General features: G+C 45.4%; 1 protein-coding gene across 1 annotated transcript in view; it reads right to left on the reverse strand.

Moving 5' to 3' along the window:
- PNPLA1 (patatin like phospholipase domain containing 1) overlaps window positions 1–15,925 on the reverse strand; it is a 44,161-nt gene that overhangs the window by 1,961 nt on the left and 26,275 nt on the right. Inside the window, exons 5-9 of the mRNA XM_008693392.2 lie at window positions 15,281–15,341; window positions 7,279–7,863; window positions 6,228–6,306; window positions 4,009–4,134; window positions 430–535 (exon numbers count right to left, since the gene is read on the reverse strand). Of these exons, the coding sequence (XP_008691614.1) occupies window positions 430–535; window positions 4,009–4,134; window positions 6,228–6,306; window positions 7,279–7,863; window positions 15,281–15,341 (957 nt within the window). The remainder of the gene's footprint in view (window positions 1–429; window positions 536–4,008; window positions 4,135–6,227; window positions 6,307–7,278; window positions 7,864–15,280; window positions 15,342–15,925) is intronic.

Genomic DNA, 15,925 nt, shown 5'->3' on the forward strand with positions numbered 1-15,925 from the left:
AGAGTGTTGAGTGCAGTTGTGTAGATTGCAGACTGCACAAGGAGACCCTGCCAATACAAAGGGGAGGCATCTCACGGACATGCTTATGCCGCATGTTATTTGTGCAGTTTTCTGTATGTTATTTGTACAGGTTGGTAGCTTTGTATGCCATTCATACAAATTTCTAGCAGGTGGCAGTCAACCGTTTTAACAAAATCAGCATATATTAGCATAGTCTTCCAGCAGCTGGCAATCAAGTTCTCCAGGAAAGGGTACTGTTTTCTTAGCGCACAAAGCAATATATGGGTTAGTGTTGGCCTTGACTATGACCAGGAAGAGGTGGGTGGGGCCCGAAAGGAAACTGGGTGGATGGAGCTCAGAGGTCACCGCAGCTCTGGGGACACAGCAGGTAGTGTCTGGCCTCCAGGGTCATCCTGGGCAGTTCCACACCTCGGGGCCGCTGTATTCCTGGATCCGGCTGGGGTGAGGCCTGTAGGTGACCCAAACTGTCTCGGAAGTGGAGAGCAGGGAGAAGTCAAGTGGGCAGGGAGCAGACCTGGACGTAAGATGCCAAGAAAGCACATGTGAGGAGAAATGAGACACAAAGGGGGCAATGGGAAGCCCCATCCCACGTTTCAATGCCTCTTCCACCTGCTGTGTCTGGCCAGTCATTGGCCCTCTCAAGGGAATTGCAGGAAGACTCCTGCAGAGCCCACCTCAGAGAAATGCTGGCATGAGGACCTGTCCATTCTTGGAAGGCTTTCACCTCTGACTGTGCCACTCTGTTTAAACCCTGTAATGACTCCCCAGTACCACAGGTGAAGTCCAGCTTTGTGAACATGGCCCCCAAGCCAGCCTGCCCTATCCCTGCCATGTCTGCCTGTGCACCTCCAAGCGCACCCCCAGGCCACTCCCTGCCCAAGCAGACAAAGTAGGACTAGACCCTGGGACTTCCGATTCACTCCAGGGCTCCTTCTACCCTGGGAGGCTGTATCACTTGGTGCTCGACACCAAGATGTTGGCGACAGACAACTTGGATTCAGATCCTGGCTTTGCCATCTCCCTGCTGTGCCACTTTGGGCATGTTGCTTACCCTCTCTGTGCCACAATGCCTGGACCCTAATAACTACTTGGTAAGTTTTAGCTATTATCATTACATTCCCATTTGAATAGGGGGAAATTCCACAGTAACTCAAAGAGGGGGGCTCTCTAGTGGTAGAAATGGTAGAAATTGGAGGAGTCTGACAGGCTTGGTAGCTGTTGAGAGGATTTGAATAGCAATTAGCAAGAGGGACCTCTTCCTTTTCCATGTGGAGCCTGTAGGCAGTCCCTAAATTTCTCAATCTGTCTTGTCACTTTGAGGCCAGTTACACAACCCAAATCAGATGACCACTGAACTCTCCCTGGAGGAGAGCTGAGGCTAGCAGAGGAAAGCCAGGCTGATACATGTTTCTAGCCATGCTCCAGAGGCAGAGCATATTTGGCACATCTACTGGTCCTAGAATGAAAGGGACAAGGAGCAGCCTCGACCCCAACCTGTAGCCTCAGCAGAGCTATCCCAGACAGCTCACAGAACTCTGAAAGGGGAAAAGAAACATCTGTTTTGGAATCCACTGAGATGTGGGGGTTGTTTGCTATGCAGCATTATCAAACAGCAATTACTGACTAATACAGCCAGCATCAGAGTACGAATTTGAACATCTGATTTAAAAGACACAGGTGCCTGGGTGGCTCAGTCAGTTAAGCATCCAACTCTTGATTTTGGCCCAGGTCATGATCTCAGGGCCATGAGATGGAGCCCTGCATCGAGCCCCATGACAGGCTCCACGCTCAGCATGGAGTTTACTTGAGATTCTCTCCTTCTCCCTCTGCCCCTCCCCCCACTGGTACTCTCTCTCTCTCTCTCAAAAAAATAAATAAAATCTTTAAGAAACACAGAGAGAGAGAGAGAGAGAGAGAGATTAATGTATGGAACATCTACCCTGTAGCTTTTATTCTAACTTCTCTCCTCTTTATTGGGAGGAACATTAGCTAGGGGCCAGAGTTGCACAGGACTCGCCCATGGATGTGACAGTGTCTCTTGTGATTGTACTCTGGGAGGAAATGAGCAGATTTCCTCTCTTTCTGGATCGCTCCTCCTCTATGCCTAACCTTTTTGAGCTTCTCTCTTCTATCCCCTACCCTGGTCTTTGAAGCTCAGAGCAATGAATTTGCATGGAATTGCTTAAGAACATCCACTGGTAAATTGCTTCCAGGCAGTTTCATAATATGTTCTATAAAGGAACACCGCAGACGGAATGTGTGACCTACTGACAACAGTGTTTCCCACAGCTGTGAATGTTGTTTTGTTTGTTTTTATCACAGCCTGCTTCTTTATAAAGTACCTTGATTCCTAGAAGTTTATCAACCAAGGCAGCTCTGGCTGAATTGCATAGTTTCCACTGTTCCAATGTATAGGAGGAGGGCTGGTCCTGAAATGAAGGGACTCAAGTCTGGGCCTGGCTTCCAGATGGCACTCCCAGCCCCAAGGAAGCTTCCCCACCCCACAGCAGACCTACCTATGTTCTCCTGACCAAACTTGAACTTGAGCTCCTAGAGACAGAGATATGGACTCTCAAAAGTCAAAGAAGTCTTGGGGCTGGAGACCAAGGAATAGAGCTAGACTAACCCCAGGATTCATTAATTCCATGACCCCCAAGGGGACCTGGGGGGTCCTGCACCCTCCCTGCCTGTCCTTTAATCCAGAAAGTGACACACGCATCTTCCCCACTTCCTGCAGCAGCTCTGAGACTCTCCTTCCCACCATACTGCTTCCTCCCACTCACCAGGTACCTACTTGCCCAGACCTCAAAGTGGGCCTGTGGCTGCTAGAGTGAGCTTCTGACCCTCATCTATCTGATATCTGATACATCTCTCTGCCCACCTGGGATCCCCACCTGGGACAGGAACAACACAGAAGGATGTCCCTTAGAATGATTTGGGGATTTTTCTGACCAATGGAGGCTTGAAGAAAAGTAGATAGCAGAGTGAGTGGGTCTGTTCCATTCAGAGAATATTTTGATAATCCAGTAAAATAGTTGTAGATGATTCCTGACTTGGTTTGTGTTTGAAGCTGGCATTTTTCATTTGTAAGTGTGTATGTATATATGCATGTCCCTCTAAAAAACAATGTTATAGTTCAGTAAAAACTTAAGACTTGGTTCTTGTTTTTGGTCTAAAGTTCAATTTTGGGGTAAACTCTTAAAAGTTGGGGATTGAGGCTCAGTAGGTTAAGTGTCTGCCTTCGGCTCAGGTCATAATTTCAGGGTCCTGGGATCGAGCCCCGCGTCAGGCTCTCTTCTCAGCAGGGAGTCTGTTTCTCCCTCTCCCTTTCCCTCTGTGACCTCTCTCACTCTCTCTCAAATAAATTAAAAAAATCTTCCAAAAAAAAAAAAAGTTGGGGATTGAGTTCAATTCACCTTTGCTATCTCTAGAGCCCAGAAGAGTGGTTGGCACTCATTAGGTGCTCAATAAAAGTTAACTGATGGACTCAATGACAATGTAATATAACCAAAAAGCTGTAAGAAGCAGCTCACATTGGTTAGGGCTTTTATTTGTAGCTTGGCAACAGTTTGGATCTCTGTATGTTGAGGATCACATGGTCACACACCTCTCTAGTTTGGTTTTTAGAGTTCTATTTGGAAGCTGAGAAGTCCTAGTTAACCTCTGCATATAACCCTAATATCTACAAAATTATTGAGTGTTAATTACACACCCTGCATTCCGCAAAGCAATTTACATGTTGGCCTCATTAAACCCTCACGATATTATCCCTATTTTACAGACCAGGAAATAGAGGCTTAGAAAGATCACATGTCCTAAGCTTGATCACTGAGTAACATTATGGCGGAGCAGGGAGTTTATGTTGGGTGGGTCCAACTCCAAAGTCCAGCTCCTACTGACTCTTCCTCTACCCCTTGTGATCTTCCTGAAGACTCTTCCCAAAGCTTTTCCTCCCTGTGGAACTTGAGAAACATTAGTCATGCTCACTGCACTTTGCTGCCTGTTTTTTTGGATCGTGGGTATCTTGGAAAGCCTTTCCTGGTGCCACTTGTCTTTTGTTTGTTCTTCTTGAATATCTTGCTCATCCAATTGGAGTCTTCGACAGGATTCTCCCTGGGCAATAGATGAAGTAACAGTTTGTTAGTGACCTGTCCTGTGTCCTCCTCTATCAGGGCCCTGCTCCAGCTCGGAAGGTAGACAGGCACACCAATGCTATGGCTTTTAACCCTGCCCGAACACCCGACTTCCACAGCAAACATTTGTTTTATAGTCAATGACCATTTATCTAAGTAACGTCATGCAGATGAGTCAACTGAAACTCAACTAAACTTTTATAAGTTATATGTCAATGCAATAAAGTTTAAACCTGCGAACAAAATGCATGGTATATGCCTAAGCACAAAATTTTTAATTTATGCAAACTCCTTCAAAACGTTTTATAATTAAAATTATACGTAATGTGAGAAGCAGGTATGTTTTAATATATTTGCTATGAAACGGAGTTGGAACATCAAAAGGACCTGCTCTCCCAATAGCTGCAGCTGTGGCCATGGAGAACCCCAGCCACTGCCAGAACTGCCCCAAGGCAGGAGGGATGGAGCTGGGGAGGGGAGGGATACTCTTTGACCCACCTTCTGATCTCCTGCTGGTGCCTTCCATTGGCTAACCCAACTGGCAAGAAGCCAGCAAGGGAGTCTGGGTAATGTGGTCCCCAAGGAACTTAAAAAAATACCAGTCCTGGGGCACCTGGGTGGCGCAGTCGGTTGAACCTCCAACTCTTGGTTTCGGCTCAGGTTGAGATCTCAGGATCGTGAGATTGGGCCCTGAGTGGGGGCTCTGCACTCATTGCGGAGTCTGCTTAGGATTTGTTCTCCCTCTTCCTCTGCCCCTACACCCCCCCACCGCTCCCCACCCCCGTGCTTGCACAGTCTCTCTCTAAAAAATAAATAAAAATAAATCTTAAAAAAAAAAAAAACGATCCTCAGGCCCTCTCAGAATGACTGTGAAGGTAAGTATTGGAGAACATGTCACACAACCCAGACAATAGAAGTGCATTATAAAAAAGATTTTCTGAGGACAATCTATAACATAGGAATATTAGCCCTCTTTTTGTGCTGATAGAAAATAATTTGGATAAAAGGAGGCCTTTGACTTTGGAAAACAGTGTGGAGTTTCCTCAAAAAGTTAAAAACAGAGCTACCATATGACCCAGCAATTGCACTACTGGGTATTTACCCCAAAGATACAGATGTAGTGAAAAGAAGGGGCACATGCATCCCAATGTTCATAGCAGCATTGTCCACAATAGCCAAACTGTGGAAGGAGCTGAGATGCCCTTCTACAGATGAATGGATAAAGATGTGGTCCATATATACAACGGAACATTACTCAGCCATCAGAAAGAATGATTACCCAACATTTTGTATTATGGGACTGGAGGAGATTATGCTAAGTGAAATAAGTCAAGCAGAAAAAGACAATTATCATATGGTTTCACTCATTTGTGGAACAAAAGGAATAGCAGGGAGATTGTTAGGAGAAGGAAGGGAAAAATGAGGGGGGTGGTAAACAGAGGGGGAAATGAACCACAAGAGACTATGGACTCTGGGAAACAAACTGAGGGTTTTAGAGGGGAGGGGAGTGGGGGGATGGGCTAGCCCAGTGATGGGTATTAAGGAGGGCACGTATTGCATGGAGCAGTGGGTGTTATACGCAAACAATGAATCATGGAACACTACATCAAAAACTAACGATGTACTGAATGGTGACTAACATAACATAATAAAATAAATAAATAAATAAAGGAGGCCTTTGACAGAGTCCCACAGTTCATACCATGCAGGAAATAGCCTACCACAGGCTAAGGATGTAGCATGCCTGCTAGCTCCCTTGAACTGAGACACCACCAGAGAGTAAGACATGAAGGGGTGCACATTCTCCCACTGCACTCAGAGAAGGTGCATGCATTCCCCAGTGAGCACAGGAAGGAGCTGACAAGAATGACATTGAGAGCATGAACGGCTCATTTCCCATTCGTTGCCCCCGCTGAAGAAGAGAGAAGTATAAAGGGGTAGACTGTAACCGCACAAACTGGAAAAGGATCCCAGTGTTCCTGGGGCAGCTAAAAAGAAGGAAAATTTCCCTTAGCTGGGCCCCCCTCCCCTGGCCAAAGGAAAAAATGTGTCCCCGATTAAGGAGAAACTTACATTGCGTGAGGCCTGCTGGTGGCTTCCTTCACATTAACCAAAGGCACGGCACCTTTTGTATTTGAAAAGGCAAGGGGAGCTACAGTCAAAAGTAAAAATAGAAGAGACATGAGTGAGGTGGCAAAATCTTGTCCATTTCAACTCACCTGTCACTTCCAAGAGGCCTTCCTTAACCCCGCAGAGAGAAGTGATCTTAATCTCTATGAATACTTTCAACACTGTTTTTGCGAGTAATGTAGTACTTAATAATTTGTGCTGTGTTTTTGAGGTTGGTTGGTATCTCTGTCATCCCCTCTGCTAGAGGAGAGATTTCTGAGAGAGGAGCTGAGAATTGTTTAGCTTTGAAGCCTCGAGAGCAGTGCTTCTCAAACTATCTGTAGAAGATACCAGTTGTGAAGATCCAACTTTTTCAAATCTTTTTTTGGAATCCATAATGGACTAGTACTTTTGTGAAATACAATACAATGAATTAGTAGGAAAATGACCAAGCTCTTGGATTTCATGGCTATAAATATTTCTAAATGCTTACTTTCAACCTCTGTGCTCATTTCATTGTAAATTAGTAACAAATACTTTGGGGACCAGCATTGGTTCACGAGCACTCTTTGAGTAGCTCTGCCCTGGCACAGTGGTTATCACAATAACAGAGACCTTCTGGTACAGTGGTTCTCAATCATGGTTCTCAAAAGAACCCCCTGGAGGGCTTATAAAAATATAGATAACTGGGTCCCACCTGCTTGAGTTAGTAGGTCTATGGTAGGGACTGAGAATTTTCATTTCTAACAAGTTCCCAGGTGAGGAGTTTGCTGTTGGTCAGAGACCAGCCTTTGAAAATCACTGACTAAAGACATGAACAAATGTCAAGAACACTGCCCCCCTTGTGGTGGCCTATCCTCAAAACAGGTAGAGACGCTAAAGGTAACTGCTAACTTAACCAATGCACCCTTCTAAAGCCATGGTTATCAGCTCAGTTATCAGCTCCCATGTTGTGGCACACTTGCTGAGGGGCTCCAGACATAAGGAAGCTGTGAGAAGCTAGACGGGTCCATACCTTGGGGCTGTTCTGGGCCCAGTTCCTCCACAGGTGGTTGTGCAGGTGCCGCTGAAGGAGAACACTGGAGCAGTGTTGGAGATGCCCCTACAGATGAAGGCCCCAGGGATGGCCTGGGTGACAGAGAGGACTGGGAGGGTGGGGATATTGGAGGTGATCCAGTCATTTGTACCTGCTGCTGTGGTGATACACGTGACAGCGCAGGTGTGGAGCTGAGCGGTAAGGGCACAGCTGGGAATGATATAGGGAGCAAGTCAGCTGGAGAATGAGATGGTGATGAGGCCAGTGGAGATGCAGGTGACTGCTCAAATGAAGAGACAGGTGGTGAAACAGGTGATTCTACAGGCCACTCACGTGTGGATTCAGGTGTCTGCACAGGTGAGGACACAAGTAGACCTTGGCTGCCCTTTCCTTCCCTTTCAGAAGCCCCCTGTACGTGAGGTTGTATGGATTCTTCCTGCTCCGTTTGGAGGCTTGATTGACTGCGTTCAGGGCACTCATTGCCCAGGGCAAGTTCTATATTGCAGTACACTTCTACACGGGGGAACATCACTCTCTTGGAGGGAGAATCGAGGTAAACAGCATCTAGGAAGACAACAGCATGGGGTCACCGGTGGCATTACTAGCCCCTGGCATCAGCATGGCATTTGCAAAAAGTGATTTCCCAAATTATTTTCATAAGCAGGATTAGTGCTTTTCAATGGCCCTTCTTTACTTACTCAAATTTATATTGAGTATTTGATTGTGTATTGATTCACTTATTCAACAGATATTTATTGAACATCTATATGTGCTAGGCACTGAGAAGTGAAGGGGACAAAAACAGGTGTGATGGTTCTTGGCCTCTTGGAGTTTACAGTCTGGCTTGGGGACAGGCATTGACTACTCAAATAATCTCATTTTAACCAAGCCAAGTTCCGGGCGAGAAAGGAACATGATGTTAGGAGAGAGGGAAGCAGGGAGGACATCTTTGGGAAGGCTTCCCTGAGGGAGCAACTTCTGAGCTGAGATCTGAAGGGCAAGTGAGGGTCCAGGGGATGGTCAGGGTGGGATGGAGAGGAGCATTTCAGACAGTGGGAACAGCACACACAAATGTCACAAGATGAGGGAGCAAGAGTGGGGCCTGAAAGGTCTGTGTGGTTGGAGAAGGGGTGGGGACACTGTGATGGGAGATGGGAATGAGAAGGCCACAGGGGCCTGACCATGCGTGTAGGCACCATTGAGGGCCCTTGGTTTTCACAGAGACCATGAAAGACCTAGAGGCAGTGGGGATTCTGTACTGTCTCTGGCTTTGACAAGATCACTGTGGCTGCTGTGTGGAGACTCACTGAGATGGGCATAGGGGACCCAGGGAAACCTGTAAGGCTGCTGTGGAGAGGGGTTTAGGCCTTGCACCTGAAAGGAGAAAGAAATAGAAGATTCTGTTTAGGAGGTAAAATAAATGAGAATTGGCAATGGATTGACTGGGGGAAGAGAGGAGGTAGGTGGCTTGCACAACCAGGTGGATGCTGGTGCTGACAAGGTGACCATGGAGGGGATGGGTTAGGAGAGCAGTGAGGAGGGCACAGGTTATAGTTTGTTCGGGGATAAGCGGATTTCAGGGGGCCTTAGAGATGTCCAAGGAGAGATGACAAGTGGGCAGCTTGGGTTTGGATATGGGTTTGGATCTCAGAGAAAAGATGAGGGTTAGAGATGTACATTTGGGAGTCCATCTATGGACGGTCACTAAAGCTGTGATGGGGGCCATGGAGGAGATTGTCTAGGGAGGAAAAGCAGAGTGAGAAGAGGATAAAGCCAGGACTGAGCAAGGAGAGAGGGAGAGGGGAACCGAGGCCAAGTTGTTAAAATAGGCAAGACTGGAGTAGACCTACAAGTGGCTGGTAAGGATCCATTTGAGAGGTGGGGGTTGGATATGTAAAAGAGAGATGAAATAAGAGATAATTCAAGAGTGCTATGATGGAAAGGGGTCTGAGCACAGGTAGGGAGTGGGCTTTAGGCAAGCAGAGGATTGCTTTCTTTAATGTTCTAAGAAGGAGGGAGAGAGAGCAGGCTGAGTTTGTATGTTTGGTAGCACAAAGTTGAAAGAACTTCTTTCTGTTGGCTTTGCTTTTCTCTGTGAAGTTGTTTGGAGGCAAGGCCCTCTCCTGGGGATCAGGGAGAAGGGAAGTCTTGAGGTGGTGATTGCAGAGGAGGAGAGAATAGGTTGCCAAGACAAATACAACATGACCGCATTTTGTGTAGAAATTCACAATCTGATTCTATGGAATTAGAAAGGACCTGAAATAGCGTAAACAACTTTGAAAGAAAAAAAAAAAAAGAAACAAAGATGGAAAACTAAGACTACCTGGTGTCAAGATTTATGATAAAGCTTCAGGGATCAAGACAGCATGATAGTGATGAAAAGACAGAAAAAGATCAATGGCACAAAACAGAAGGTCTAGAAATAGACCCATGACATATAGAGACAACTGACTTTACTCAGTAGAGAAAGCGTAGTCTTTTCAACAAACAATGCTGGAACAAGTGGACATCCGTATGCGAAAAAACAAAAAAAGAACTTTGTTTTATATCTTGAGCCATATTCAAAAATTAACTCAAAATGGAATATAGACACAAATGAAAAACCAAAAAACTATAAAACTTCTGGATGGAAACATAGGAGAAAACCTTTTTGTAATCTTGAGTAAAGCAAAGATTTCTTAGATAAGACGCCAAAAGCATGATCCATAAAGGAAGCAAATTAATAACATGGGCCCCATCAAAATTTAAAACTCCTTTTTAGAAGACTGTTAAGGAATTGAAAAGAGAAATGACAGACTGAGAAAATATTTGCAAATCGTATTTCAGACAAAGGGCATCTATCTAGAATACATAAAAGCTCTTAAATAAGAAAACAAACAATTCAATTTTTAGGACAGGCAAAAGGGCCCACTGAAAGAGTTTCCAATGGCCAAACCTAGAACAATCTGAATAATAAAATAAATCGAGTAAGACTGAATAATAACTCAAAGTCTAAAAGAAGTACTCATGAGTCCATACTGAAACAAACAAGGGGTTGAAGAAGTATGCAAATGGGGGAGAAGAGACAATTTTCCCAAGCAGAAGAATTCCAGATAATTTATGTAGATACCCTGTCCTTAAGGAAGTGAAGCCTAACTCTCCACCCCTTAAGCGTGGGTTGTGCATAGTAACTTCTTCTCAAAGAGCACAGTATAGAAAGGGGGAGAAAGAACAACTTCGCAGCGGAGAAACCCAATAAACACCACTACAGACAGATGACCAAGGTCAACATCATGAGTGATATGCCATGTGGATAACATACACCTTTGATACAATGTGATGAGAATGGCACTTTATCTCTGTGGTCTCCCTCCCCAGAACATAGAACTCCAGTCTAATGATGAAAAAAACATCAGACAAACCCCAACTAAGGAACATTCCACGAAATATCTGGCCCGTATTCCAATCCGCCAAGGTCATTAAAAACAAGGAGCATCTGAGAAATTGTCACAGAAAAGAGGAACCTAAAGAGACATCAGGGCAAAATGGGATGTGGCATCCTGAATGAGATTCTGGATCAGAAAAAGGACATTAGGTTAAAAAGTAAGGAAATCTGAATATATGGACTTCAGTTAATAATAACCAATATTAGTACATTAATTGTAAACACTACACTATATTATGTAAAGAATTTTATGTGTACCATACTATAACAGCTAACAAATGTAAGACATAATAATAGGGAATGTGGAGTACATGGAAACTCTCTGTACTATTTTCATATTTTTTTCTATAAATCTAAAACTATTCTTAAAAATAAAGCTTATTATAGGTCTAGGTGGGAAATGCCCAAAAGAGTTGAACACTTGAACAAAGAAGATACATAGATGGCAAATAAGCATGTGAAAAGATGTTTCACGTCATTAGTCATTAAGGAAAGACAAATAAAAATAATACCATCACACAACTAATCACATCTGGTTAAAATTTAAAAGACTGACAATTTCCAGTGTTGGTGATAATAAGGAGAAACTGGAACTCTCATGCATTGCTGGTGGGAATGTAAAATGGTACAACCACTTCAAAAAACAATGTGGCAGTTTCTTAAGAATTTAAACATACAATCTGGGTATATGTCCTTAGTATATATCCCAAAGAATTGAAAATAGGATATTTGCATACCCGTGTTCATTGCATCATTATTCACAATAGCCAAGAGGAAGAAGCAATTCAAATTGTTCATCGAAAAAGAAAATGTGGTATGTACACAGGTGCGTGTCACATGCTATGAAATGGATAAACCTGGAGGACATTATGAGAGTGAGATGCACCAGTCACAAAAAGACAAGAACTGTATGATTCCATTGATATAAGGCATCTGAAGTAATCCATCTCCTAGAAATAGAAAATAGAGTGGTGGTAGCCAGGGTGTAGGAGACGGAGAAATGAGGATTTGCCGATCAATGGGAATAGAGTTTCAGTTTTGCAAGAAGAAAAAGTTCTGGAGTTTGGTTGTACAACGTGAATATACTTAACAGTACCGAACTGTACACTTAAAAATGGTTAAGATGGTGGGGCCCCTGGCTGGCTCAGTTGGAGGAGCATGCAACTCTGGATCTCAGGATTGTGAGTTCAAGACCCACATTAGGTGTAGAGATTACTTAAAGATAAAAAATCTCTAAAAAAATGGTTAAGATGGTAAACTTTATGTTATGTGTTTTACCCTAATTATACATATATAATCATGTATTACATAAATATAGATATAGATGAAATGTACATCCCCATACCATCTAGACATCGCTCTCCTAGGTATTTACCCAAGAGAAATGAAAGCATATGTTCATACAAAGACTCCATGAGTATTCACAGCAACTTTATTCATAACAGCCCGAACTGGATACAACCTAAATGTTCATTAATGGGTGAATGGAGAAATGAACTGTGGAGTTTTCATAAATGGAATGGAATGTAAAAAGGAATGAACTATTTATACATGCAATAACATGATGAATTTCAGCATAATTAGTCTAATTATACTCAGTATGAGTGAAAGAATGCAGACAAAATAGAGTCCATACTGTAAGTCCATACTGGAAATTTCTATAATGACAGAAAGTTGATCAGGGGCACTGGGGGAAGGCGGAAAGTGTCACAAAGGAGCATGAGGAAAACTTTGGGCATGATGGATGATGGTTCACTCCCTTGATTGTTGGTTTCACAGGCGTGTGTTGGCAGGGAGCAGAGAGAACTTAACAAATTGTGAGAGGGAGGAAGGGTACAAGAGAAGGAAGAATGTCAAGAGGGAAGGAAGAAAGGGAGGGAAGAAGGAAGGAAGGAAGGTAGGAAGGCAGGCAGGCAGGGAGGGAGGGAGGAAGGTCTGATCAGGCATGCCTGGATGCCAGATGAATAATTTTAGACATGGCATCCTCTGAGCTCCAACCTCACTCAACGCCCACATCCACATGTCTGTGTGGGGAATGTGGATTTTCAAGCATGCCAGCAAGCATTGCCCTTCCCTTTGGCAGAAGGCTGCCACCAGGGGAGGCCAAGGGTGGAGAGGGAAGCTTGCCTGGCAGCAGGAATAATTAGGCAGATGTGAACCCTGAGGAAGGCAGAAAAGGAGGATGCCAGGCTGTGAGTTGAGGAATTGAGGGCAACACCTTGCAGGTGTGGCCTTCTGCCAGAGCTGACCCCATCCAGAAAGCAGTAGGGTGGGAAGCTGGAGCGGACTCCTGTTTTTCTGTTCCCAGATGGCAGGTGGGAATTAAGAGTGTGGCTCTGGGCACCAGCCGCAATTTCTCAGGATGCGTCATACCTCCTGCTCGCATCTGGTGCCGAGAGGAAAATCCAGCCCTACCAAACCCAAGAGGATTAGGGGCGGAGCTGAAGAAACCTGCACTGAGAAAGCCATGGGAACACTGTCAAATTGGAAGAGGAATCAAAAATAGCCAGTAGCCAGCAAGAGACATTTTCTTCCCTGTGAGTTGTGTCAGTTCCTCCTTGCAGTGATTCCAGGGCCCCTGGAAAAACCCACCATCCTCCACACACTGCCCTGATTGTTTAGTGGATGGCCGAAATGCTCCTATTAGAGTCTCATCCTTGGGTTTAAGGCTGCCGCTTATACCATGGCGTCCACATCAGCTAAGGGTAGATGGGTAGGGGAGCGTGAGATGGCCCTGGGTTCCTCCCAGAGGCTGGCACAGGGGTTACTGAGAAACGGGGGACACCAGAGATACTAAAGCAAGGCACTTTGTAACTCTGCCCAGAGCTTGCCCTGAGAGGGAGAGAAAGTTCTAGGGGCAAGACAGGTGCAGTGGTAACCAGGCAGCCAGGCTGGAACCTGAGGTGTGTGGGAGGGTCTCCTGAGGCAGGGAATTGGTCCCAAATCAGGGGATCCCTCAGCCCCACATCCCCAGTACGCACCATGACTGAGGAAAGAGTGACAGGGCTTCCCAGCTGGGGGTGGAAAGGACCCCAGGCCCTTGCCACCCCCTCCCCTTCCTGAGGTTCTGTAGGTTAGACCCCATCTCTACACCCCACTGACACCTCTCAGGTGGTCCTCCTTTTGGACACTTGGAGCTTAGTTTTCACAGCTGTGACCCATGTAAATGGGGGGGGGGAAGCTGCCTGAGTAGAGTCAGGGTTAGGAGAAGTCTGTCCTGCAGAGAGATGAGAGGAGGGCTCTGTCTCCTAGGTCAGAGGGTCAGTGGGCTGGATTGACTGTGTCTAGGAATAAAATTCTGACGTAGGTTCTGTGATCAGCCCCCTTATACAGATGAGAAAACCAAGGTCCTAGGAAATGAATTACCCACTCAAGATCACACAGTTAGTAGGTGTCAAGAACCAGGATTTAACCCTTTTTACAGATTAAGAACCAAGACAGAGAGGGCAAGTGATTTCCCTGAGCTCACGCAGCCAGGGGGGATGAGAATCCTGGCCCAGGCCTACTTGCCTCCAGAACCCACATTCCCTCCATCCTTCTCTCCTGCCCCCCACCCCTCATTTGGAGAATAGCCCCAGGAGAAAGGGAAGAGTTAAGACAAAGGGAGCTTGGGAACACAGGAAGCAACTCTGAAGGAAAAGAAGTCAAAGCATCCTAGGGAAAAACCCACATTCAATCCCTTATATATATTTTTAACTACGTACACAACAAGTTCCCCACAGCGTGGCTTAGGACAGTGAGCATTTGGAAACTCAAAAGAATGATCAAGGTTTTCTATACAACTGTAATGGAATATCACACAATTGCCAAAAAAGACAGTCACAGAGACCACATGACAACATGGGAAACAAAAAAAAAAAAACCACACTTCATACACCATTAGGTAAACACCCTCCAATCCAGGAATCCTTTTTTCTGGAAATATGTTCTATGGAAACAATTCTAAATGTGGAAAAAATTTTTTCCTTTCCCTTTTATCAAGGATGTTTGCCATGGTGTTCACGGAGTTAGCGTGCGTAATACATGTGACTGGAATCGTCCACGCAAGAATGCACAGAGGCCGTGCGGGTGTAGGGCCCACACTTGCTAAACCAACACAGGGTACAGGCTCTTCCCTCTCATTTGTTGATCAGTGTCACTCAGAGTCTTACAGGAATATAAACCAGTCTCGTGTGATTCTAATATAACAACGCGATTGTTTGGGGGAAGAGAATAAAGTGAAATGACATGAAAATGGAATTCTCCGGGAAGATGCGAGCTCTGTGTTTCCTAAACATAGTCCCTAAGTTCAGAAATGCTTCTGTACAAAAGCCTATCCACGGTCCCAACAGTGACCCTAAAAACCACTTTCCCACAGAGATCTTAATTTTTGGACACAGTGGCCTTTCCGGGACAACGCAAGCTGCCAACGGGTCCTTGCGCCCATTCCCCGCGCTCCTGGGGAAGGGCGTCTCCACCTCATAAATTTGAGCGGAAAACTCTTCCACTCAGCCCTTCCACTTCCGGTCTTAGCCCCGCCCCAATCCACCCCTTCCCGGGGCCCCACCTTGTACTTACTCAGCCTCCTCAAGTAGGAAACGGCATCTTCGTACCCTCGGTAGTAGTAGTTGTGCAGGATCTGCAAGGAGGCGACAGCAGGACAATGACTACGGCTGCAATCATGGAGAGAGCCAAGCTCTCCTCACCCGGAGCAGCTCCTTTCATTACCTTGAGCTTTATTTAATGAGCTTTTCAAAATGGACCCTCCCAGTGTCCCATCCCTCACTATCTGCTAAGAAGTGGGGAGCAGTTACTGATCGTGTGTCCATAGTGATGGTGCAATAATGTGTTTTACAGCTGATCATCAGCTTCCTCTGGGTGGGAGAGGGTGAGATGTTTATGGTAGAACCAGGGAAGCTGCACTGGGGCCAGATGAAGAGCAGAGTTTGGAGACTGGGTTCAAATCCCAGTGCTGCCAGTCGTTGGCTGTGCAGCTGTCTGGCTGTGACCTCTCATGGCCTCAGTATCTTCACCTGTAAAATGGGAATAATGGTCGTATCTATTGCAGAGGATGCTGGGGGGTTGCATGAGCTACTGCTCACAAAGCCTTTCTGAAACGGGCCAGATAGTAAATATTTGGGGGTTTGAATGCCACGGATAGTCTCTATCTCTTCTAGTTCTTCCCGCTCTCGTTCTTCCTCTTCTTCTTGTCCTCCTCCTTCT

The sequence above is a fragment of the Ursus maritimus genome, unplaced genomic scaffold (genome assembly GCF_017311325.1).
Source record: "Ursus maritimus isolate PB19 unplaced genomic scaffold, ASM1731132v1 scaffold_30, whole genome shotgun sequence".
Lineage (NCBI taxonomy): Eukaryota > Metazoa > Chordata > Mammalia > Carnivora > Ursidae > Ursus > Ursus maritimus.